General features: G+C 34.1%; 1 protein-coding gene across 1 annotated transcript in view; it reads right to left on the bottom strand.

Annotated features, from left to right (window-relative positions):
* Window positions 1-27915, bottom strand: part of MANEA (mannosidase endo-alpha) — a 57898-nt gene that overhangs the window by 6601 nt on the left and 23382 nt on the right. Inside the window, exon 3 of the mRNA XM_001927384.4 lies at window positions 22615-22724. Within this exon, the coding sequence (XP_001927419.1) occupies window positions 22615-22724 (110 nt within the window). The remainder of the gene's footprint in view (window positions 1-22614; window positions 22725-27915) is intronic.

Genomic DNA, 27915 nt, shown 5'->3' with positions numbered 1-27915 from the left:
GATATATTCTATATTAGACATATCTTTCTTTAAAAAAAGGTGAAACAAAATCATGATCTAGTAAAGCCTGGATTCTTTTTTCAGGTGGAAACATTAAGCTGACATTTAAATGAAACCAAAACAAATTCCTTTAAATGACAAATTCTCCTACACCATTAAAACAGCATTTTATGAAATAATTTATATTCAATACGTACTACCATTCAAATAATTAAGATCAAAATTACTTAAAAATCTGAAACTGGTACTATAATGGATAATCTTCAGAATGCTTGTTATTGATGCAGTTTATATATCTCTACCATAATAGAAGAAAGCAGTAACCAAAAATATTTTTAAAACACTGTGCACAGAAAATTAAATTTTTAACTAAAAGAAGGTTTACTTATATATAAATCAAGAAAAACTATCATTAGCAAAATCATTTTGTATGTAATTTCTAACTAGTAGAGTAAATGGTCATTTAAGGGAAGTATCATGTGTACTAAGATCTGCAAAACAAATATGAGAATTTTCACTATTATTACTAACTTTACTGACTTACCATTAAGAATTAAAATCTTGGAGTTCCCATCGTGGCTCAGTGGTTAATGAAACTGACTAGGAACCATGAGGTTGTGAGTTCAATCCCTGGCCTTGCTCAGTGGGTTAAGGATCCGGCATTGCCATGAGCTGTGGTGTAGATCACAGACTCGACTTGGATCTCGTGTGGGGGTGGCTCTGGCTCTGGCATAGGCCTGCGTCTACAGCTCCAATTAGACCCCTAGCCTGGGAACCTCCATATGCTGTGGGCGTGGCCCTAGAAAAGACAAAAAAAAAAAAAAAAAGAATTAAAATCTTTATGGCAACCTAATAAACTTACTGATAGTTTTAGAGTTTGTTTTCTATGAAGCATGTATGGAATTAGAGATTTCTATGCTACTGCAATATAAAATGCCTTTGTTTTCAACTCCCCCATTAAAGTGAAATGTATTTTACATTAATCAGTGCTACTAGTTTTCATAGAATTAATTTTAACGTCAGCATTTAGTGAAACCTTTAATAAAATGAGATTTCAGAATATTGTACAAAGAAAATTCTCATTACTAAGAAAGTAAGGTCAATTTCATTTCTGCAGTATATTTTAAGTATTGGCTGGACAGTTAGGTTTTACAGTAGCTCTGCTGTTTGCTTTTTAACTCAATTGAAGGAAAACTGACAAGGGTATAGGTATTATCATACTCTTACATATTGCCAGCTTGGGTAATTTCCCTTTAGATGCAACTGAAGTTTCTTCTTTTCAATAATTTTCCATTTTATATATAAAGCGCATCATATATAAGCCAATATCCTATGTTAAATTTTCTTTTAAAGTTGCAAACTATAAATGGCATCCTTCTTTCTATAAAGTACAGATCAATGTATTTATAAGAGTTCAAAAAGCCATTACTGATGTATAACATTTAAAATTTTCCCTCATATTCCTAACTTTTCTAAATTTAATTTTTATCTTATATTGAAGTATAGTTGATGAAAATGTTGTGCTATTTTCAAGTGTACAGCAAAGCAATTCAGTTATATATATACATACTATCCATCCTTTTTCAGATTATTTTCCCATGTAAGTTATTACAGAATACTAAGTAGATTTCTCTGTTATACAAGAGGGCCTTGTTGTTTATCTATTTTATATATAGTAGTATATGTATGTTAATCCCCAAATCCTAATCTACCCCCCCAATTCACACTTTGGTAGCTGTAAATTTGTTTTTAAAGTCTGGCAGTTTCTGTTTTGTAAAAAAGTTCATTTGTGTCACTTTTTAAGATTCCACATGTGATATCATATATTTGTCTTTCTCTGACTTACTTCACTTGGTATAATAACTTCTATGTCCATCCATGTTGCTGCAAATAGCATTATTTCATTCTTTTTTATGGCTGAGTAATATTCCACTGCACATGTGTACTACATCTTCTTTAACCATTCTTTTGTTGATGGACATTTAGGTTGCTTCCATGTCTTGGCTATTGTGAATAGTGCTGCAATGATCACAGGAGTGCACGTACCTTTTCAATTTATGATTTTCTCCAGATATATGCCCAGGAGCAGGACTGCTGGATCATATGGTGGTTCTATATTTAGTGTTCTGAGGAACCTCCATACTGTTCTCCATAGAGGTTACACCAACTTACATTCCCACCAACAGAGTAGGAGGGTTCCCTTTTCTCCACACCCTCTCCAGCATTTGTTATTTGTAGACATTAATGATGGCCATTCTGACCTGTGTGAGGTGGTACCTCACTGTTAGTTTTGATTTGCATTTCTCTAATAATTAGTGACACTGAGCATCTTTTCATGTGCTTCTTGGCCATCTGTATGTCTTCTTTGGGGAAATGTATATTTAGATCTTTCTGCCCATTTTTTTTTTTTTTGATACAAAGGTGTATAAGATGTTTGTATATTTTGGAGATTGATCCCTTGTCAGTCACTTCATTTACAAAGTTTTTCTCCCATTCTGTAGGTTATTTCATTTTGGATATGGTTTCCTTTGCTGTGAAAAAACTTCAGCTTTAGGTCCCATCTGTTTATTTTTGTTTTCACTTTCATTACTCTAGGAGGTAGAACAAAAAAGACAGTGCTGCGAATTATATCAGTGTTCTGCCTATGCTTTCCTTTAGGAGTTTTATGGTATCTAGTCTTACATGTAACTCTTTATCCATTGAGTTTATGCTTGTATATGGTCTAAGAGAATGTTCTAATTTCATTCCTTTTCATGTATCTGTCCTATTTGCCCACCACAACTTATTGAAGAGACTGTTTTTCATTGTATATTCCTATCACTGTTAAATATGGTCAATTAATTTCTGTGCTTTCTGTGTCCCACTGAGGAATGTTTTGTGTTTCCGTACAAATTTTAAAATTTGTTCTAGTTCTGTGAAAAATGCCATTGGTAATTAGATAGGGATTGTTCTGAATCTGTAGATTGCCTTGGATAGTACAGTCATTTTGACAATACTGATTCTTCCAATCCAAGAGCATGGTATATCTTTCCATCTGTTTGAGTAATCTTCAATTTCCTTCATCAGTGACTTACAGTTGTCAGGGTATAGGTCTTTCACCTCCTTATGTAGGTTTATTCCTAGGTATTTTATCTTTTTGATGTGATGGTAGATGGGACTGTTTTCTTAATATCTCTTTCTGATCTTTCATTGTTATGTATAGAAATGCAAGAGATTTCTGTATATTAATTTCATATCCTGCCACTTTACCAAATACAGTGATGAGCTCCTGAAGCCTTCTGGTAGCATCTTTAGGATTTTCTATGTAGAGTATGACGTCATTTGCGAACAGTGAGAATTTTACTTTTTCTTTTCCAGTCTGGATTCCTTTATTTCTTTTTCTTCTCTGATTGCCATGGTTAGGGCTTTCAAAACTATGTTGAATAAGAGTAGTGAGAGTGAACATCCTTGTCTTCTTCTTAGAGGAAATGCATTGCTTTTCACTATTGTGTGTGAGGTTAGCAGTGGGTTTGTCATATACAAGTTTTATTATGTTCAGGAATGTTCCCTCTATGCTTACTTTTTGACGGGTTTTTATCAGAAATGAGTATTGAATTTTGTCAAAAGCTGTTTCTACATCTATTGAGATGATCACATGGTTTTTATTATTCAGTGTGTTAATGTGGTATATCCAACTGATCAATTTGAGGATACTACAAATTCTTTACATACCTGGGATAAATCCCACTTGATCATGGTGTATGATCCTTTTAAATATATTGTTGGATTTAGTTTGCCAGTGTTTTGTTGAAGACTTTTGAATCTATGTTCACCAGTGATGTTGGCCTATAATTTTATTTTTTTTTGTGGTATCTTTGTCCAGATTTGGTATCAAGGGTGTTGATGACCTTATAGAATGAGCTTGGAAGTGTTCCTTCCTCTGCAATTTTCTGGAAGAGGGTCAGAAGGATATAATTCTACTCTAAATATTTGATAGAATTCACCTATGAACTCATCTGGTTCTGGATTTTTGTTGGAAGTTTTTTAAATCACACTTTCAACTTCAGTACTTGTCACTAGTCTATTCATATTTTCCATTTCTTCCTTGGTCAGTCTTGAAGATTGTAACTTTCTAAAACCCACAAGTAAGTCTGGCCTAGGCGTTTATGGGATCCCTGCTTTGCCCTGGGTCCCAGTGTATGTGAACCTTGTGTGCTCCCTCTAAGAGTGGAGCTCCTGCACTTAAGCTCTGCTGGTCTTCCATGCCAAATGCTCTGTGGGCTCCTCCTTCCGATGCCAGACCCTCAGGCTAAGTAGTTCTCATTCCTGTGGAGGAATCTCTGAGACACAATTTTTCTTCAGTTTGTGAATCAACTGCTCAGTAGCTATGGGATTTGACTATATCATGACAGCATCTCTTCTATCTCCTTGTGGCTTCTTCTTTGCCTTTAGATGTAGACTATCTTTTTTTGTATGTTCCAGTCTTTGCTGTTGATGGTTGTTCAGCAGTTAGTTGTGATTTTGGTGTTTTCATGAGAAGAGGTATACACATCCTTCTATTCTGCCATCTTAACTCCTCTATTTCTAACTACTTAAATGAAGTAGTATTTTTTAGATTTAATTAATGATGTGAGAGTCACCATTTCACCATTCTATTTGGAAAAATTAGGACAATACTACAAGGACTTTAAAAATTATAGAATAATATATATATCATCAAATGTTTGCATTATCTTTATATGGGGATGTAAGAGTAATAGACATTTCCTCATTTCATGCTTCTAATTTTGACCATAAACCCAAAGTGAACTTTCTAAAGTGAAAAATCTGATAATCCTGGAGAGTGCTATCAGTGACATGATGGCATAAAACTGTTCCTATTTATCACTTTTTAAGTCAACAAGTTAGACATTTGTACATGAGCAAAAGTGCCTTCATGGTGTTTTAAGAACCAGTATCTTACTCCAAGGAACCCAGGAGTTGCCTCACTTGCTACAGAGCTGGTAAGAGAGAATCAAACCTCTGAGATGGGGAACTGGAGGAGCCAGCCAAACTGCCCAGGCCTCTTTTGTCACTGCCAGGCAAAAACTGGGTCAGTGAAGACCCAGGAAGGCATTCATATATGACAAAGAAGACTTGCAGAAGTGTAGTCCTCCAAAGAGAGACCAAAAAAAAATCCAAGTTTGGTCTGAAACTTTCCTGGCACCATGTTCTGCCCAAGGAAAAGCAGAAAGGGTAAAAGGAAAGCAGTAAGTGAATGCCCAGGTATCCCAGTTGGATGGGAGTGGCTGGAGAAACCCATTCTCTTCACTGACACTTGTAATACAAAGTTGGGAGCTTTATAACTGCGGGCTGGCGGCTTAGAAGGATATTAGGAAAGATGCAGGTGGGAACTTCAATTTGTTGTAAGGGATTATTCTTAGCAGAAGTCCACCTAGGAGCCATTGGGATCATCCTACTGGATCTGCAGGCAATCCCAATGCGCCTAATGCTAAACTCATACTTCCCCCACTCTATGTTGGCTTTTTGTGTGGGCTCCCAGGTACCAGTGCAAGAGAAAGCGCCAGCAGATTTGAGAGAATGCTCAGAAACCCAAATTTGAGCTAAAGCAACCTTTTGGAAAACAAAAGACAGGTTTCCCATAGCCAGAGTAGTGAACTGTAAGCACCACCAAGGACATAAAAGGTTAAAAAATTCACCTAAAAGAGGAAGCAAGAAGACTGGAGAGTGTACAAATTCACAAAAACGGAGAAAATACTCAGAGATGTAGCAACAATATGGAATATAACATACCACATGCTGAAGGCAACAAGAGGAAGGTATCTACTACTTCAAATGCAAAAACAACAATGTATATCTAAAAGGAGTATGAAAAAATCAAGGAACCATGGCATCAAATAAAAATTATATATTTCTAGCAATCAAACTCAAAGCATAAATTAGTGCATTCTACCTGATAAATAATTAAAAATGTTATGAAGAAACTCAACAGGTTAGGAAAAAACTTAGACAATTTAATAAAACCAGGAAGAAATATATGAAAAAAATGATTATTAAAGAGAAAGAAATGATAAAAAGACCCAAACAAAAATTCTGGAGCTGGATAGCATACAACAGAGAGGATCTGTAGCAGGGCAGAGGATATGGAGAAAGAATAATTGATCTGGAGCACAGAAATTTTGTACTACAAAAAAGAGGAAACTTAGAGAAAGAATGATGAGTGCTTATGTGGTCTATGGATATCCATCAAAGAAACAAATAGCAGAATAGTATGGGTTTCATATAGAGAAGGGGGTGAGCAAGGAGTTAAAGAAATAATAGCTGAGAACTTCCAAAATATGAGGAAAAGATTATGGACATACGAGTCTACAAAAGCTAATAGATCATCTTATTATCTCAATGCAAAGATATTCTCTAAGACATTAAAAGCAGGCAGGGGAGAAAAACAGAACTTACAAAGGACACCATTACACTATCAGCAGATTTCTCTGCAGAAACTCTACAGGCCAGGGAACAGGAGATTGACATACTTGAATAGTTGAAAAATAAAAACGGCCAGTCAAGAATATTTATCTAGCAAAGTTATCCTTTAGATATGAAGGAGAAGTAAGGACTTTCCCAGACAAACAATATCTGAGAGTTCACCCCCACCAGACCTGCCTTGGAAGAAGTGCTGAAAGGAGTTCTTCAAGCTGGAATGAAAGCATACGAAATTACAGGATACACTGGTGAAAATGAGAAATAGACATAGAAAACTATAACTCTAATTGGATACTTAGCACACCATCCTACTATATAGAATAAAGATTAAATGAAAAAGTAAGAAAAATAAGATAGCTACTATGAGTTGTTAATAAATGTACAATAAGAAAAAGGTAAGAGCACCCACTGTGGCTCAGTGGTAATGAAACTGACTAATATGCATGAGGACACTGGTTTGATCCTGGCCCCACTCAGAGTGTTAAGGATCTGGCGTTGTCACAAACTCCAGTGTAGGTCACAGATGTGGCTCAGATCTGGCATTGCAGTGGCTGTGGTAGAGGCCAGCAGCTGCAGCTCCAATTCAACCCCTAACCTGGGAACTTTGATATGCTACAGGTGTGGTCCTAAAAAGAAAGAGGTAAATTGTTTCAATATACAAAAGGGAGGAACAAAATGGTGGAGATGTTAGGGAGTTAAAATAAGTTTCTATCAACTTAAAATGGACTTCCTATAAGATATTTTTTGTAACCCTCTTGATAACCACAAAGCAAAAATTTGGGGCAGGTAGACAAAAGACAAAGGGGAAAAAGAACATACATCCATGGAAAATAACCAATTTATGAGTGTAGGCAGAAATAGAAAAAGAAATGATGGAAATACAAAAGCAGATTGCAATTAATAAGATTACATGTTAATTATTACTTGATGTAAATACATCATCAGTTTAAAAAGCACATAGTGATTCGATGAGTTAAAAAAACAAGACCAAACTGTATGGTGTTATCAAGAGAGCCAGTTGAGCTTTAAGGACATACACATTCTCAAAGTGAAGGGATGGAAAAGGTAGAAGTTGCAGTGGAATATAAAAGTCTGAATGTAAATTATAAAAGGGCTGAAAAATTAAATGAGTAGAAGCTGCTGATTTTTATGGAAATGTTTCTATGTGCTATGTCAATGATGCTGTATTTTAAAATTACTTTTTGTTTTTCTTGTCATTCTCCTCCATATCAACAGATGTAGAGAAAAGGAAAACCTTGTGTACTGTTGGGAATGTAAATTGGTACAGCCACTACAGAAAACTGGAGGGAGGTACTCAAAAAGTTAAAAACTGAACTATTATATGATCAGGCAATTCCTCTATTGGGTATTCATTTGACAAAAACACTAACCCAAAAAAGATATATGCACCCTAATGGCCACTGCAGCATTGCTTTTTTTTTTTTTTTAATGGTTGTAGCCACAGCACATGGAAGTTCCCAGGTCAAGGACTGAATCTGAGCCATAGCCATGACCTATGCCACAGCTGTGGCAACACCAGATCCTTTAATGCACTATGCCAGGCTGGTGATTGAACCTTTACTTCCGCATCAATCCATGCAGCTGCACTTGGATTCTTAACCCAGTAACCCCATGGGAACTCCTATAGCATTGTTTACATAGCTAAGATATCAAAACAACTGAATGTTGATCAGTGTATGAATGGATTTTTTTAAAGTGGTATATATATGTGTGTGTGGTATATATATGTATATGTATATGCTGAAAACCTATTGAAGGAAGGGAGAAGTAATCACTGAAGAATTCCATAACCTGAAAATTTATTTATTTTATTTACTTAACTTTTTAGAGCCGCTCCTGCAGCATATGGAAGTTCCTGGGCTAGGGGTCAAATCAGAGCTGCAGCTGAGGCCTGTGCCACATTTGTAGGATATCTACTTATACATGAAAAAGATAAAGCAACAAAAAACCCAAGCTCATAAACAGATACAGAGAACAGACTGGTGTTTGCCAGAGGCTGGGGGTAGAATGTGGGCAAAGGTATTCAAAACATATAAATTTCCAGTTATAAAATAGGTATGTCATGGAACTGTAATGTACTGCCTAACGGCTATAATGCATGATTACTGTACTGCACATTTGAAAATCCTTGAGAGAGTAGATCTTAAAGTTTACATCACACTAAAAAAAATTGGAACTATATATGGTGATGGATGTTAACTAGACTGACTGTGGTGATCATTTCAAACATCAAATCTTTACCATGGACACATGAAACAATGTTGTGTATCAATTGTAACTTAATGTTAAAGAAGTATAAAGACTATTTCAAATGAAAATGTAATATACACAATCCTATGGAACACTACAAAAGCTCTGAGAGTGAAAAATGCACATGCACATATTAAGAAATGAGAAAGATCACAAATAAACAACTTAACCTTGTATCTCTAACTAGAAAGCTAGGAACTAGAAAGACAATGAACTAAGCCCAAAGTAAGGAGAAGGAAGGGAATAAAGATCCTAGCAGATATAAATGAAATAGAGACCAGAAAAGATCAAGAAGAAGGTAGTTTTTCAGAAAGAAAAAAAAAAAAATGGACAAGCCTCAAGGATAACTAAGAAAATAAGGGAGAAAATTGAGATAAAGTCAGAAATGAAGTAAGTTACAACTGACAATATGGAAATACATGTGATGGTAAAAGACTACCGTAATCATTTATAAGCCAAAAAATTAGATAATCGAAAAGAAGTGGATAATTTCCTAGACTCATTTAACACTCCAGGAATGAACCAGGAAATGGAAAGTATGGACACCAGTAACATTTAAGGAGACTGAATCAGTAATCAAAGGCCTCTCAACTGTGAAAAACCCAAGACCAGATGGCCTCACTGGTGAATTCTACCAAACATTTCAAGGAGAATTTATGCCAATCTTTTTCATTTTTCTAAAAAATTGGAAAGGAGGGAACACCTCCAAACTCATTCTATAAGGCCGACATTACACTGATACCAAAGCCAGAAAAGAACCCTACAAGAATAGAAAACTATAGACCAATATAGAACACAGATGTAAAAATTCTCAACAAAATATACTAGCAAATAAAATTCAAGAATTTCATTAAAATGATTATGTATACTATAACTAAGTTTGATTTATTCCTGAGATTCAAGGATTGGTCAAAATATGCAAATCAATAAATGGGATATAGCACATTAACAGAATGAAAGATTAAAAGTACATCATCTCAATAAATGCAGAAAGAGCATCTGACAAAATTTAACATTCTTTCATGATAAAAATCTCTTAACAGATTGTGTATACCTAATAATACTGGATGCAACATATACTAAACCCCCATCTAATATTATACTCAGTGAAAAGTGAAAGCAAATTTTTCTTTAAGATAAGGAACATAAGGGGTGCTCGCTTTTGCTACTCTTATTCAACACCATACTGGCAGTGTCCTAGCTAGAGCAATCAAACCAGACAAAGAAATAAAAGGGATCCAAATAGGAAAGGAAGGAGAAAATCTATCACTATTTGCAGATGATATCTTATATATTAAAAATCCCAAAGACTCAATGAAACCATTGAATTTAGTAAAATTGCAGGACATAAAATCAGTACACAGAAATCACCTGCATTTATATTATACTAACAATGAAACATCTGAAAAAAAAAAAAACCACTATCCTATTCATTATACATTCAAAAACAATAAAATACTAGGAATAAATTTAACCAAGAAATGAAGGACCTATACAATGAAAACTACAAGACTTTGCTGAAGGAAATCAAAGAAGCCACAATAAAATAGAAAAGACATGTCATGTTCATGGATTGGAAGAGTTAATACTGTTATAACATCACTACTGCCCAAAGCCAATTATAGATTCAACACAATTCCTATCAAAATACAAGGGCATTTTTTTTTCTCAAAAATAATAAAAATCCTCAAACTTATATGGAACTACAAAAGATTCTGAATAGTCAAAGTAATCTTGAGAAAAAAGAACAAAGCTATAGAATTCAAAACAGTTGGTACTTGCATAAAACCAGACCCATAGATCAAAACAATAGACTAGAGAGCCCAGAAATATATATATATATATATATATATATATAGACAGCAAATTACTCTATGACAAAGGATCAAACAATATACAATAATAAATGCCAGACTTTTCAATAAATGGTGTTGGGAGAATTGGATAACCACATGCAGGAAAATAAAATTGGACCCCTATCTAGCACCACTCACGAAAATTGCCTTAAAATGGATTAAAGACTTAAACCTGCAAAACTCCTAGAAGAAAACATAAGCAGTTGCATGGCATTGGCCTTGTCAATGGTATTTTGCATATGACATCAAAAGCACATATGACAAAATAAAAAAACCACTAAGTGGGACTACATCAAACTCTAAAGCTTCTTGCACTGCTAAAGTAATCACAAAATGAAAGATAGGAGTTCCCGTCGTGGCGCAGTGGTTAACGAATCCGACTAGGAACCATGAGGTAGCGGGTTCGGTCCCTGCCCTTGCTCAGTGTGTTAACGATCCAGCGTTGCCGTGAGCTGTGGTGTAGGTTGCAGACTCGGCTTGGATCCCGTGTTGCTGTGGCTCTGGCATAGGCTGGTGGCTATGGCTCCAATTCGACCCCTAGCCTGGGAACCTCCATATGCCGCAGGGGCAGCCCAAGAAATAGCAAAAAAAAAAAGACAAAAAAAAAAAAATTAAAAAAAAACCAAAAAAAACAAAATGAAAGACAACTACAGAACGGTAGAAAATATCTGCAAACCATGTGTTAGATAAGGTTAATACCCAAAATTTATAAAAATTTATCGCAACATAAATGTTTCAAATCAATGCTATATACCTTAAACTTAAACAATTTTACGTCAATTACACCTCAAAATAAAAAAATGAAAATCTGATCATGTTTTCTCCTTCTCAAACTCCTCCATTCTTTCCTTCACTCTTGCATACCCTCCATTCCGCAGTACAATTAGAATGAGATAGATCTTCCTACTCCTGTGTAGTGTCATTATACTCTTCCTGCAATCAGTTGTATTTGTTTCTGACCACCAGTGGATTGCAAGGTCTCAGAGACATCCTGTCCTTCTCAGTACTACGAGCACTTCCAATGGTACCTGCTAATTAACAGGCCCTGAGAATGCATGCATACATGAATGAGTGAATGATTCCATGCAAGAGAAAATAGTCAAATTAAACTCTAGGTCTGCCATTTATATACCACATTTAGGTAAGATTCACTAAGTTTTCACCATACATTCATATTGTTAATTTAAGAATAATAAAGGAAAAAAGAGGTCAGGGATGGTAAAATATTTTTCAAATGGAGCTGAAAAATCACTGAGAAAAATCCACAGACATACTACATGTTAGTTTCACCTGGTCAAAAATCTGTATAAGCCTGAGAAGCAGATATAATGATGACTAGAGCAATAAGCCAAATAAACAATGGATGATGATAAAACAATAGTATGAGAAATGTGATTTATACATAAAGAAAAAAATTTGCCCTTTTAAAACAGCATACTAAATTCATTAAAAAGCAGGAATACCACCAGTGGCTGAGTTAGTTCTTTCCCTATAATCCTGAGCAAAGAAAAAGAATCACTCTATTGGCCTGATTTTCTTTTATCTAACTGGATGCTTTAATTCAGTCAGGTATGGTATGTTGATGCTGTATGACAACCCACAATCTGAGTAGCTTTCAAAGACAAACATTTGTTTATTGCACATAGGTTTATGGACTAGCTATGATAGCTCTACTCTGTATTGTGGACCAAGTTCAATTCCGCTTCATATGTCTGTCATTCTGAGTCCTAAGCAGAAGGAGCACCTCGGGCACATTGTCATAGAAGAGGAACACGTCCATGGAAGCACATATAATTCTTCTGCTCAGAAAAGATATAGATTGTTTTCTTTTCTTTCTTCCCCTTTTTTGGCCATACTTGTGGAAGTTTCTGGGCCAGGGATTGAATCCAAGCTGCAGCTGTGACCTATGCCATAGGTGCAGTAACATGGGATCTTTAACCCACTGTGCCACTAGATGAACTACTAGATGATGTTTTCTTACATCTTATTAGGCAAAGCAAATCAGCTCTACCCTGACTAAACATCCAAAATCAAGTTCTGATTTTTACAGTCACTACAAAACCAGCTTACTCAGTGATAGTTAATCATTGAGTTCTGATTTTTATCCAGATCTGATTTTTGTAGTCTCTACAAAACCAGACTACTCAATGACTGTTAAAAGGGCTACAAGTGCTTGCTCTAGTGAATATGCAAACCAGCATATAAAGAGCAGATATCTAAATCGCTTTGAAAAATCATGATTTACATTTTAGTTTTACTCAATTACTCTTCCAAGACAACAAATCAGTATACATGTGCTAAAGACAATATAAAACAAGTAAAGTGTCAAACATTTTTGTTATCTTGTTTGTGACTTAAACACTCACCTAAGTGACTTTTAATTGAAGTTTTAAATCAAAATTACAATTACAACATATTTAGTGATGAATGTTATTTAAACATTATGTAATCAAAACTAATGAGCTATAACAAAAGCTTAACTGTGAGAAAAAATAATTTCCTAAAAACTCTATTCCTAAGCAAAAAAAGAATGAAATAAAGAAAAAAAAAATTCAGCTCAAAAAATAGGAAGATTAAAACAAACCCAAGTAAAAGAATGTGAAACACATTAATCAAAGGTGGAAGAGAATCATTATTATCAGAATAAATCATAATCATTAGAATATTTTAACAATAGAATCGATAAATTGAAGGGCTGTTTTTTGGGGAAAGGGGCTAAGTAAATTTGTACTAACCAAATTCGAAGGAAAAAGGGCTTTGAAGATTAGCAAGCCAAAAATAGTTGTTAATATTGGACTCACTTATTTTAATTTTAATTTTCATATGTGGCCAGTTATGTACCTTATAGGCCCTAATTTATCAGCATAGCACTCACAATATTATTCATTTATTTGTATCATACTGCCTTAGAAGTTTCAATATTCTAATAAATTATTAATAATTATTGTTTTCCTTATCCTAATCAATAACTGTTTTCCTTATATTAAGAAGTAAAGGTAAGTTTTCCATTTTTTACAAAAACAACTTACTACACATCATCTAATTATAAAAAATGTTCATGCTCAACATCAACACAACAGAGATCACACAAAAATCCATTAAATAAAACCATCTTATGGTTTCATCCTATCATTCTATGAAGGCATCAGATAAGCCAAGAAGATGAAGTAACATTTGTTTATTTATTTATTTTGATCTTTTTGCCTTTTCTAGGGCCGCTCCCGCAGCATATGGAGGTTCCCAGGTTAGGGGTCTAATTAGAGTCGCAGCTGCAGGCCTGCATGAGAGCCACAGCAATGCGGGATCCGAGCTGGGTCTGTGACCCACACCACAGCTCACGGCAACACCAGATCCTTAACCCACTGAACAAGGCCAGGGATAGACCCCGCAACCTCATGGTTCCTACTTGGATTCGTTAACCACTAAGCCACAAGGGGAACTCCGAAGATGAAGTAACTTATGTAAGATTCCAGAGCTACTCAGCTTGAATAAGAATTTCAGTCTCTTAGTTCCCAGTCTATTTTTTTTTAAATAACTGTATAGAGTTCATTCCCAGACACGAGGCCAAGAAATTGTTCTAAAAATTTTGGAAAATATTACCCTGTCAGTTCCAAATTCTCATCATGATATATGCAATCCGAAGCCCGGAGAGATCAAGTATGTTGGCGACTAGACCTTTGCCGCATTTTCCTTCTACACAGAAGCTTTAAACAGGCGAAAAATCAAGCTATCTTTTTGCATCAGAACATTTCACTTTTCTTTAAAAACCTCCTGAAAGCACTAAAATTGCCAGATCTACTGAGTTGTGAAGGCTACTCACCTCCTATCTCCCATGGTTATGGTAGGGTCTAGACAGAAGAGTGGACTTTGGCCTTGTTTTGTGGAAAATAAATCATATTTATCCAGTCTGAGACTTGAGACCAGAACCTGCAGATCTGTCTACTTGCAGATTTCAAATCCTGGTAAGAGCTCAATAAATAAAACTGAGGAACATGGCTGATGACAGCTCTTGCCAGTCAGCTAATTTAAGAGATGCTGCCTTAGCTTCAGGATTGTAAAGTAGAAAGGGAAGGATTCATGGACAAGAATAAAATATAAATTCTTGCCCATTTCCTTATTTATTTTCCCTTTTCTATCCCTAGTAACTACTGAGTCTTTAAGCTGCAAAGGGAATATTAAAAGTAATTTTTCACATTTCTATTTGGAATAAATGTTTCAACTATGAGCCATATGATCTCTTAAAGAGCTTACTCAACTATCTATACTAGACAAATCAGCCTGTATTCAATTAGACAATATAAACTGCAAGAAGTCTCAAATCAAATGAAAATCTTCAGCAATTTTTTAAGAGGGATAGCAACTTGCAAACTCAGGGTGAAGAGTCTCTAGTTAATAAGATACTCTAATTCACGCTGTCAATAAGATTTGCAAACACACTGCATTGGAAAAGAATAAACCTGAAGAAGAATGAACAATATGAGAAGTAAAATCATTAGACATGAAAATTATTACCCAAGGAAACAGAACAGCAGAGTGGATAATGCAAAAAACTAAACCAGTATCATGAAGCTAAAATCATTAGTAAACATCCCTTTTATACTTGACCTAAATGTTTCTTGAATTACATATTAGATTCTCACACAAAGTGCCTTGTTTCTAGACTTCGTATGGTCCACAGATTTCTCTGTGTATACTGATGCTAATGCCATACTCTTAATTTTTGCCATTTTAAAATACATTTTGTCATTTGCAAAGACAAGTTTTCCCTCAATTCTTTTTAGACTAGACCTAGAAATTATACTAAGTGAAGGTTATACTAAGTGAAGGTATACTAAATGAAGGAAGTCAGAGAAAGATAAATATCATATGAGATCACTAATATGTGGAAATTAATAAAAATGATGCAAAAAAACTTGCAAAACAAGAATGGACTCAAAGATTTCAAAACCAAAAACTTATGATTACCAAAGGGGAAACATGGTAGGGGGAGGGATAAACTAGGAGGTTTGGACTAACACATGGCTATATATAAAATAGGTAACAAGAACCTACTTGTATAGCACAGGAAAATTTACTCAATATTATGTAAGAACCTATATAGGAAAAGAATCGGAAAAGGAATATATATATATATATATATATATGTATAAACTGATTTACTTTGCTGCACATGTGAAATTAACACAACTTTGTCAGACTATACTCCAATAAACTAGTTTTAAAAAGTCTTACATTATTCAAACACATTTATAAACTTTACAATTAGCCTGTCAAATTCTTCATTTAAAATCTTACTGAAACTTTTAGCTGGGATTGCATTAAATTTATAAATTATATTAAAAATAAAAGACAAATGTTTGAGAGATGAATGGCCACTTTTGTGACTGAATCTTACAAAATTCCCCCATTTATCCATTTATGGAAGTCTTTCGTTTCCTTCAATAAAATGCCAAAGACATCTTTGTTTATCTACTGCTATGTTCTTTTCTTTTTTTTTTCCTCTCTTCTTCTTCTTTTTTTTTTTTTTTTTTTTTTTTTTTTTTTTTTTTTAAGTGCTGTACCTGTGGCACATGGAAGTTTCCAGGCTAGGGGTCGAATGAGAGCCTCAGCTAACGGCCTATGCCACAGCCACCAGCCTATGCCACAGCCACAGCAATGCAGGATCTGAGCCTCATCTGCAACGTACACCACAGCTCATGGCAATGCCAGATCCCTGCATCCTCATGGATATTAGCTGGATCCATGTTTCTAATGCTCCACAACTCTCAGAAATCAGGTTTTGGCAAATTTTTCAGCAGCAGTTTGTTTTCTAACTACTTTAGAAATACTTATATTGACATAGTTAATAAAATCTTCTTTTAGTACATCTTTGACACTTAGATATGTAAATCTCACTAATTATTATCTTCATAAAGAGCTCTGCAATCCTTTCTTTTCTGCTAAAATAATAAGTACATGAATAACAATATATATATAGAAAATAATAATGGAACTTTTAAGTTTATAATCTAAATGAAATTTGGAACTCAGGAATTTTTTATGAAAAATGTACTATTAAAAAAGATTTTAAGTCATTATTTTCACATCAAGTTTTTAATTAAAACAACCACTCCAAAAATGTAATTACTATTCTCATGTCCAAAGAATAATTCATGAGTAGCTTGAAAAGAAGATACCTCTAGCGGTTCTAGTTCGAGATGGCAATGCAGCGGAATCCTTAACCTACCTCCTCCAAGGGACACACCAAATCTACAATTATATAGGGAAGAATTTTCTCTGAAAGAAATCCAAAAACTAGCTGAGTGGCTCTTATACTCCTGCGTACTGGGTAAACAAAAAAAGACCCATGTTCAAGTGGGCATGAGAGGAACAAAATCTAACCATAAACTACACTTCTGGCAGGAGATCCACAATCAGGAAGGAATCCATAACTCTGAGCTTCTTCTTGAGGAGCATAGGATTTGAACTCTACATCTGGCATTCCCACTTTTAAGGCCTATGACTGAGAGACAAGTTTCCAAAAAAATTCAGCTTTGAAAGTGAACAAGGCTTGTGTCCACAAGACTAGAGTAAACTGACAAAACATAATTTAAAGGATTCACTGTGCCTACACCCCAGGGCCCAGCACAAAGGCAGCCAACTAAAATGCGTAGTCTTTCTGTAAAACAGACCTATGCTTATCTAAAAGCTTCAGCCTAAGAGGCAGGCATCTAAGGTAAAGCATACAGTGAGGCTTACTGAACACTTTCCAAATACAAGGAGGTTGGCAAGAGCTAACTTGTTGTTTTCCCTCTGCCTCACTCCAGATCACTATATCTCCTGCAAAGAAACTTGTGTACAAGTTTGGTGGCCTGATTTTTGTGGCTGCTGCTAAAAAGGTAGTGGACACCACCTTGACCACCTGGCTCTTTGCAGGTCACACATTGTGGTTGTTGCCCAGAAGAAACAAGCCTTGATAGTCTGGCTCTGGTGGCTAACGGGTCTTATATACAAGGATCTAATGGCATTGCACAAAGGAAGAAATTGTTCTTCACTATCAGGAAGAGCATAATACAGAGGGAGCAGACCAAATACCTATCTCCCAGGCTTCCACAGAAAGATGAATATGTGTATAACTTAAAAGTGCTGTCTGCAGTCTGGCTTCCAATCAGCCTGAATTTAGGCACTAACTGAGACCCTCCCCTTTAGCACAATGGAAGGTCTTGGCAAATCCTCAACTGCTGAGAGCTTCTAAGAATGAAGTAGGCTGCTTAGACAATCACAAGGGTATTAAAGACAACCAAGAAATAGGATAGGGTTGAACATTAAAGTTCATCTCCTACATGATTTACACCTTCAAGATTGAGAGAAGAGGCTGTTTTATCTAATACAGAGAAACCAACACAGAGTGTTAGGGGAACTGAAGAAACAAAGGAGTTATGTTTTGAACAAAATAAGGTAAAAACTTTAAGAAAACACTAAATGAAAAAGAAATAAATGATTTACATGACAAAAAAGTTCAAAAATAACTAATAAAGATGCTCACCAAGGCCAGGAGAACAAAACATGAAAAAAATGAGAATTAAGAATTTCAACAAACAGAAAACACAGGAGAGTACTCTCAGAAATAAATGGAGTAGAAGAATACAACTGTTGTGCTGACATATAACAAGAAGTTCAAAAGCAGACAAGAAGAAGCAAAAAGAAAAGATCAGTAAACTCAAGGACAGGGCAGCTGAACTAATCCAACTAGAGTAGCAAAAAGAAAAAGTAATAGAAAAGAATGAAGATAGTTTAAGGAATTTATAGAAAAACATCAAGAGGACCATCATTCATATTACAGGGATTGCAGAAGGAAAAGAAAAAGAAGGCAGAAAATGTATATGGAGAAATAATGGCTGAACACTTTCCTAATCCAGGGAAGGAAACAGGCATCCAGATCCAGGAAGCTAGGGAAGTTCCAAGTAGGATGAACCAAAGAGACCAACACCAATATATACATATTATAAATAAATTGTGAAAAGTTAAAGAAAAGGACAGAATCTTTAAAGAAGCAAGAGAAAAACAACTTCTTATATATATAAGGAAACTTCATAACACTATTAGCATATTTCCTAGCGGGAAAATGGTAGAAGGGAATGTTATGACATTCTTAAAGCACTGAAAAAATTAAACAGCCAACAAAGAATACTCTACATGGTATTTATCCTTCAGAATTGAGGAAGGTATAAAGAGATTTCCAGAAAAATAAAACAGAGTAATGATCAACAGACCAATCCTACAAGAAATGTTAAAGGGACTTTTCAAGAAACAAAAGAGGGCTAATCAGTAACAGGAAGAAACATAAAAGTATAAACCTTACTGGTAAAAATAAACACATAGTAAAATTTAGAAAAATCTAACATTATAAAGGTGATAGATTAACCACTTTTATGAAGTACTAGTATGAAGGTTAAAAGACAAACAGTAAAAATAATTATAACTAAAATAATTTGTTAATGAATATGCAGGATAAGATTATGGAAATGGTGACTTCAAAAATATAAAAGGGGGAAAGTAAAAATTTAGAGCTTTAGACTTATTACATTTAATTTATCAACTTAAATTAGACCATTACAAGTACAAATTGTTTTATGTAAGCATTACAGTAATTATAGAGCAAAAACCTAAAGTAAGTACACAAAAGACAAAGGAATCTATGACTGCCACTACAGAAAATCATCAAATCACAAAGAAAGCAAGAAAAGTATCAAGGAAAAAATAAAGCACAAAACAGCTATGAAACAACTACTAAATGGCAATAACTTCATACCTATCAATAATTAAGTATAAATGGACAAAACTCCTAAAAATAAAGGCAAAAAAAAATAGTAGCTACATGGATTTTTAAAAAGTCATCTACATTTTACCCACAAGAATCTCATTTAGATGTACAAACACACACACACACAGTGTGAAAACTAAGGGACGGAAAAAGATATTCCATGCTCATAGAAACCAAAGTATTACATAAGTATATATAATACTTATGTAAGACAAAGAAGAACATAAAACAAAGATTGTAGTAAGAGAAGATAAAGAAGGTCATTACATATGATAAAGGGATCAACATAATAAAAACATAACATTTGTAAATAACTAAGCACTCAACATAGTAGCACTGAAATATAAAAGCAAATTTTAACAGACATGAGGGTGAAAGAGCAATGCAATAATAATAGGGGACTTTAATACCTCACTGACATTGCAAATGGATATATTCCTAAAAATATACAAGCTTCCAGGACTGAATCACAAACAAAATCTGAACAGACCAATTACTAGAAAGGAGATAAGCAGTAATCAAAAAACGCCAACAAAAATTCAAAATCCAGGATCAGACAGATTCACTGGTGAATGCAACCAAATATTCAAAGAATTGATACCAATATTCTCAAATTCTTCTAACAATTGGAAGAGGAGGGAACATTTCCAAAGTCATTTATGGAACAAGCTTTACCCTGATACCAAAACCAGACAGGATGCCACAGGCCAATATCTCTGATGAACGGAGATGCAAAAATCTTCAACAAAATATTAATAAACTGAATTCAACAATACAATAACAGGATTATATACCATGATCCAGTGCGTTTTATTCCAGGGGTGCAAGGATGGCCTAACACTGACTGGCAAATCAATCAATGTGATACACAACATTCACAAAGTAATATGAATTATTTTGACATATGATCATCTCAAAAATGCAGAAAAAGCATTCAACAAATTCAACATCTATTCATGATACAAACTCTCGACAAAGTGAGTAGAGAGAAAAAGTATTTCAACAAAATAGTGGCCATATATCACAAGCTCCCAAACAATATCACACTCAAAGGAGAAAAGCCAAATGTTTTTCTCCATGATCAACAATAACTGAAGGATACTGTCACCAACTTATACAATATAGTATTGGAACTTCTAGCCAGAGCAATAATGCAACAACAACAACAAATGACAGGCATCCAAATCAGAAAGGAAGGATTAAAACTGTCCTTGTTTGCAGATAACAGTATGTGACATATAGAAACTAAAGGCTACATCAAAAAACTGTTAAAATGAAGAAATCCAGTAAACTTGCCAGATACAAAATCAATATGCAAAAACCATTTTCATTTCTATTCACTAATAATGCAAATTAAGGAAACAATCCCATTTACAACTGCATCAAAAAGAATAAAATACCCAGAAATAAGCTTAACCAAGGAGGTAAAAGATCTGTACACTGAAAACTAAAAGCTATTAATGAAAGACATTAAATAAACAGAAATAAGTGTTAAGATATTCCATACTCATGGATTTGAAGAACTAATATTGTTAAAACGTCCATATTACTCAAAGCAATCTGTAGATTCAATGCAATCCCAAAGGCATTTTTCACAGAGCAAACAATCCTAAAACTTGTATGGAACCACAGAAGACCCTAAATAGCCAAAGCAATCTTGAGAAAAAATAACAAAGCTGGAGGTATCACACTCCCTGATTTCAAATTATATTTCAAAGGTAGAGTAATTAGAAGAGTTTGGCACTGTCATACACAGCGATCAATGTAACAGACTAGAGAGTCCAGAAATAAAACCAGGCACCTATGGTCAATCAATATACAACAAAGGAGTTAAGAATACACAATGGAAAAAGGATAGTTTCTTCAATAAATGTTGTTAGAAAAACTAAGCAGCCACATGCAAAAGAATAAAATTGAACCACAATCTTACACCATACACAAAAATTAACTAAAAAATGAATTAAAGTCTTAAGCATAAGACATGAAACCACAAAACTCCTAGAAGAAAGCAAAAGTAACAACCTCCTTGAAATTGGTATTGGCAATGATGTTTTGGATTTGACACTAAAACCAAAGACAACAAAAGCAAAAATAAACAAGTGGAACTACATCAAACTACAAAGCTTTGGTAAAAAGCAAAGAAAACCATTAACAAAAAGATAACATAACAAATGGAGGAAAGTATCTGCAAATCATGTATTTGAAAAGGGGTTAATATCCAAAATACATAAAGAACACATACAACTCACTAGCAAAAAAACCCTAACAATGTGATTGGAAAAAAAAAAATGGGCACAGGTTCTGAATAGACATTTTTCCTAGGAATATATACAGATAGATGGCTAAGAGATACCTGAAAAGGTACATAGCATCACTAATCATCAGGAAAATGCCAATCAAAACCACAATAAGATATTACATCATAACTGTTTGAATGGATATTATCAAAAAGATAAGAAATAACAAGTGTTGGTGAGCATGTGGAGAAAAGGGAACCCTTGTGTGCTTTTGGTAGGAATATAAGTTGATGCAACTTATCCAAAGGAAACAAAAACACCAACTTGCAAAATACCTGATGTTCATTGCCTCATTATTTATAAGAGCCAAGAAATGGAAGCAACATAAGTATCTGTAATGGATGAATGAATAAAAGGAAACAGAAATGGTATATAACACACGACACACACATACCCCCCAATATTATTCAGTCAAAAAAACAAAACAAAACAAAAAAAAACCTAGGAAATGTTGCCATCTATGACAACACAGATAGACCTTGAGGGCATTATGCTCAGTGAAGGAAGTCTGTCAGAGAAAAATAAATACCACATGATCTCACTTACATGTGTAATCAAAACCAAAACCACACACACAGAAAAAAACAAAAAATAACCAACTCGTACATAACAGAGAACAGTTTTGCAGTTCCCTGAGACAGGGGTTGGTGAAGTGGGTAAAGATAAAGGTACAAACTTCCAATTATAAAATAAGCAAACCTTCAGAATGTAAAGTATAACTTGGTAGCTACAGTTAATAAAACTATATTAACTGAAAGTTGCTAAAAGAACAGATCTTAATTGTCATCACAAGAAAAAATAGCGTGTGGTGATAGAAGTTAACTAGACTGTGACAATCATTTCCACAATATAAACATGTATCAAATCATTATGTTGAACATCTTAAACTAAACTGTCAATTACATCTCAATAGAAATAAATAAAATACCTTCAGGTTATATTTATGAGCTTTATCCAAAATAGTTGGTACCAAGTAATCAGTAGCGTCTCCATTCTCATCATTTGAATCAGGTGGGTACCAAGATAGGGCTAGTACACCTAATAGAAATAACCAAAAAGAAAAAAATAAACACAGGAACAGAAATGACTACAGGTGTTATTAAAAAAAAAAAAAAAGGCAGATTGGGGGCAAAATTGTTAACAATAAAAAGTAACATTTTCAAATAATGTTATTTTGTTATTTTACTAAGATACCACTTATGGTTAATTGATTACTTTGTATACTCAAAACTTTAAACTCTGTTTTAGGCATCACTGTAATCTTTTAATTAATAGATTTTACTTACTAGAATTGGTTTTAGATTTACAGAAAAACTGTACAGAAAGTAGAGTTCTTATATACTGCTCTCCTACTCACCTCCTGTGACACATACTGTTTCCATTAATATTAACAGCTTGCATTACTGTGGTAAATTTGTTACAATTGATGAACCAATGTAGATTCATCATTATTAACTGAAGTCCACAGTTTACATTAGGGTTTGCTCTTTGTATTGTATAGTTCTACGGCTTTTGACAAATGTATGTCATAAGTCCACCATTGAAATATATAATGTCATAAGTCCACCATACATTCTCATCACAAGAAAAAATAATGTGTGGTGATGGAAGTTAACTAGACTAACTGTGACGATCATTTCACAATATATTAGAAACCATGCTTACTTCACTTAACTCCTCCTCCTTCCCCCAGAAAATAACTGATCTTTTTATTATCTCTATATATTTTGCCTTCTCCAGAATGGTATATAGGTGGAAATAAAGTAACATTTTAGACTGGCTTGTTATACTCAGAAATAAACATTTAAGTTTCATTCTTATCTTTTTATGACTTGACAGCTCATTCTTTTTATTGCTGAATAATGTTCCATTATACGGATGTACCACAGTTTGTCCATTTACCTACTGAAGACATCTTAATTTTTTAACAAGTCTTGACAGTTATAAATAAAACTGCAATAAACATTCAAATGAAGATTTTTATGAGGATAAATATCATCTAATAGAGATCCAAGAACGTTTAAAATTAGTTTATCTTTGTAGTACCTATTTACTTTTGAATAATAGACTACAAAAAGAAAGTTTTAGAAACAAAAAGCCTGCAATGAAATTACTAACTGGAGAGGAAATCCTTTAAAGCAACTAATTCAGAGCCTTATTACATACACAAAGAAGTAAGAGGACACTGAAAGTATGGTAATAATTTTTAAATCATCCAACAGACTCCTTAAGACGGGGAAAAAATGTTACCAAAAGACAAGCATGTGGATATACAGAAAACACAAAGTCAGAAACTGGCAGAAAACTAAATTTCACGACTTAAACTCTGTGGTAGCCACACCACACACAAACAGAGCAGTCCCATCTAGAGAACAGATCTTCTAGGTAATTTAATGGGAAAAAAAGACCTCTGTCCTTTATATAACCTGAAAATAAAAATGGCAACAAGAACACAAAGAGGTAGAAAAAAGAATCTATAATAAATGGGGCTTTAGAGAAGCTTCTGGCTAGCAAAGTAAACAATCATATACAGGAAAAAAAATGTTAATGAGAAAGGTGGGAGTTCCCATTCTAGCTCAGCAGGTTAAGAACCTGACAGTATCCATGAGGATGCAGGTTTGATCCCTGGCCTCACTTAGTGGGTTAAGGATCTGGTGTTGCTGTGAGTTGTGATATAAGTCCCAGACACAGCTCAGATCCCGAGAGCTGTGGCTGTGGCATAGACAGGAAGTTGCAGCTCCGATTTGACCTCTAGCCCAGGAACTTCCATATGCTGCACGTGTGGCTCTAAAAATAAAAATAATTAAAAAAAGAAAAAAAGAGAAAAGTGTCTGGAGCTAACTGATCAGCTGCCTACTTCCCCAGCTTATAGGATGAACATCATTACTGAAGAGTGACAATAAAAATTTTCTTTACATGAAACCTATGAAGAAATCCTACAAAAAAATGGAGAAAAAGAACATAAGAAAAAAATTATAAAGGAGAAACATACAAAAGAAAAAATTATACCACAGAGCTCAGGAAAAGTATGAGCACAGCTTTTCTAATAGTCAATTAGATTATCTAGACTAATATTCGCTATGAAAACAAACTCTTAAAATATGGGAACAAGAACTTTCAAAAGCCAAACAGCTGAAGAGAGTAAAGAAGTACCTGTCCAAAATGAAGCAAAAATGTGAAGTCAGAGAAGTAACTGAGAAAGGAAATCAGTTTGCCCTAGGCATAATTGGCAGAAGTAAACCAACCCTCAAAACAGTAGATTAAATCCCAGGTAGACAATGCTTAGGAAGTCCTCTAGTTCTAAAGTGAATTTAAAGTGGCTAATATTTTCTACTTTACTGGCAAGCACAGGTATAGAATATTTTCATTATCACAGAAAGTTATAGTATACAGCCTTGCTAAAGTATTCTGATTCTCTAAATACCTTACTACCTTTTTCTTGTCCAGTGATATTTCTTCCTCCCTATCCTTGCTGAAGGTATACTCTGAGCCCTGGGGAGAATGCTCCTTGTTCTTCCTTATCCTATTATTGTGTTTCAGCTGCTTTATTGCATCAGTAATCACTTCTATATGTTGAATCATATCCCCATATTGTGGTCCACAATCCAATTTATCCTTGTACAGTGTCTTTTTGACTGTGTCACTTGTCATCACTGAATAAGTGGTGGCCAGGGAACCAAGCCAATGATTGGCCTGAGGAGGACTAGCCCATTTAAAATGTTAATGAATCCTTCATAGTAACCCAAAAAGTTTCTCTAAAATACATTAACCAAGGATCATTTATCAATAAAATCTATTACTGTGTACTTCTACCATTCCCATTGCTTAGTGAAAAGGGATACTCTTTTAAAAGTCCATTCTTAGAATATTAGCAATATTAAGGGAAGATCATTTCATAGTGATCATGTCATCCTCTCCATAGCACTTATCAAGGACCTTCAATATACCTGAAATCCAGCAATAATATTTTTGTTAAGCTAAATGATACTTCCAAACAGGGTGATAATTAAGACACAAGTTATAAAATCAGACAGACTTGGAGAAATCCAATCCTAATTCTGTCATTTGATAGGTGTTTATTTTTAGGTAAGTTATATTACCTAAGTTTTCACACTTGTAAAATGGGAATAAATTCAGTTCATAAAAACTATACATGAGAGAAGGCATTATGCAGAGCAAGACCTTCCCCAAAAAGTGACTGCAAAAAACATTTAATGATAAGATGGTAAAACAATAAATAAAATTGAGTATATTTACCTGCACAGAGTTTGTGATAGCTTCTCATATATAGGGAATTTATTTAGTGCTTCTTTCAAACATCTCAAACATTCTTTCAGACTACAGATTCAACAGAAAGAAAGGCAAGCTCGTTTCCAGGCATAAACACTATAATCATTACACAGGCTGACACATTTGCCAAAAAAATTATAAGGCATATAAAAAGCAAGAAAACTAATGCACTGCTAAAGCAATCACTATAGCCAGACTCAGATCTGAAATAGATAGTAAGTCATTAAACAAAGAATTTTTTAATTACTATAATTAAATGTTAAAAGATCCAAAGCTAGTCAACATGTAAGGTCAAGTGGGAAATATTGGCAGAGATGAAAACTAAAACAAAACAAAACAAAACAAATAGAAATACTGGAAATGAAAAAGCTTTAAAAGAAATGAAAAAACATTAAAAGACAAAAATAGTGCATTCAATAGACTTAAGAACAGACTCGACAGAGTCACAAGAAATCACCATAACAGAAATACAATGAGAAAAAATATTGAGGCAAAAACCAAAAAACAATGCATCCAGGAGCTCTGTGATAAATATCAAAGTTCTAACATACATATAATTTGGAAAGTCAGAAGTAAAAGTTATATATAGAGGAAATAATAGCTAGGAATTGTATAAATCTATTCAATTTGTTTACTTCATGATTCAGTCTGGGTAGGTTTTGGGCTTCTAGGGATATGTCCATGTCATCCAGGCTATCTAATTTCCTGGAGTAAAACTGTTCATAGTACTCTTTAATAATCTTTTTGTTTCTGTAGAATCAATAGCAATGTCCTCACACTCATCTTTGTGTCTGCTTTTCCTCTTAATTCATCCAGCTAAAGGTTTGTTAATTTTGTAATCTCTTCCCAAAAACAAATTTTGGTTTCACTGATTTCCTCTACTGATTTTGTTTTCTATTTCATTTATCTCTGATCTAATCTTTTATTATCTCCTTCCTTTTGCCAACTCTATAATTAGTTCGTTCTTTTTCTAGTTCCTCAAGTTGTAAAGGTGTTTGAGATCTTCCTTGTTAATAAGTTGGATGTATCAAAATCACAAGCTCCAGATCTATCTATCATATTTCTATATTTTTGATGGGCAAAAAAAAAAAAATTTAAGAAATGGTATTATTTATAATGGCAAATCTCCCCAAAATACATAGAAATAAATGTAAGAAATATGTCTAGGATCTGTATGCTGAAAGTTATAAAAATCCAAAGAAAGTTTAAAACAAAGCCCTGTATAAATGGAAAGATACATCATGCTTATGGAATGGAAAATTCAGCTTTTTATTGTTCAATATTGGTAATTTCATTTAATATTTTAAAAATGTCAACTTTCTCCAAATTGATCTATTTATTTAAGGGAATCCCATTCTAAACTCTACCAGGATATTTTGAAGATATGGACTGCTGATATGGATAGGCAAAGGAATTAAATAGTCAAAGCAATTTTGAAAGAGAACAAAGAGGAATCACACTCTACCTGATTTCAGGAAGCTAAAAAAAATCAAGAAAGTGTGGTATTGATGAAAGGAGAGACATCTAAATCAAGATCAGGATACAGTCCTGAAATAAACCCAAACAAATATATACAGTCACTGGATTTTTGATAAAAGTGGAAGAACATATCAATGGAGATAGTACAGTTTTCTTAACAAATAAAGTGAAAAATGCCCATGTTACAGGCTTAGTACAAAGAAAGGCAGGCCCATTTTCCAGAGATAAAAAAGTACTTTCCACAGTCTCTATGAGCCTACAAAAAATAAAACACTTTCAAGAAAAAATTACAAGGCATACAAAAACAAAACAAAAAACAACACAGTATACACCCAAGAGATAAAGCATTTAGTAAAACTAAACTCAGATATCTAAAGCAGTATGAAACTATCACCAATCTACATAGATATGCATTTTATACTTAACACAAACACGGTTACTCTAAAAGGAAAATTTATGA

Source organism: Sus scrofa, chromosome 1, assembly GCF_000003025.6.
Source record: "Sus scrofa isolate TJ Tabasco breed Duroc chromosome 1, Sscrofa11.1, whole genome shotgun sequence".
In the NCBI taxonomy this organism is placed as follows: Eukaryota; Metazoa; Chordata; class Mammalia; order Artiodactyla; family Suidae; genus Sus; species Sus scrofa.
Note: the sequence above shows the minus strand (reverse complement) of the source record. Positions and strands in the feature narration are given on the sequence as shown.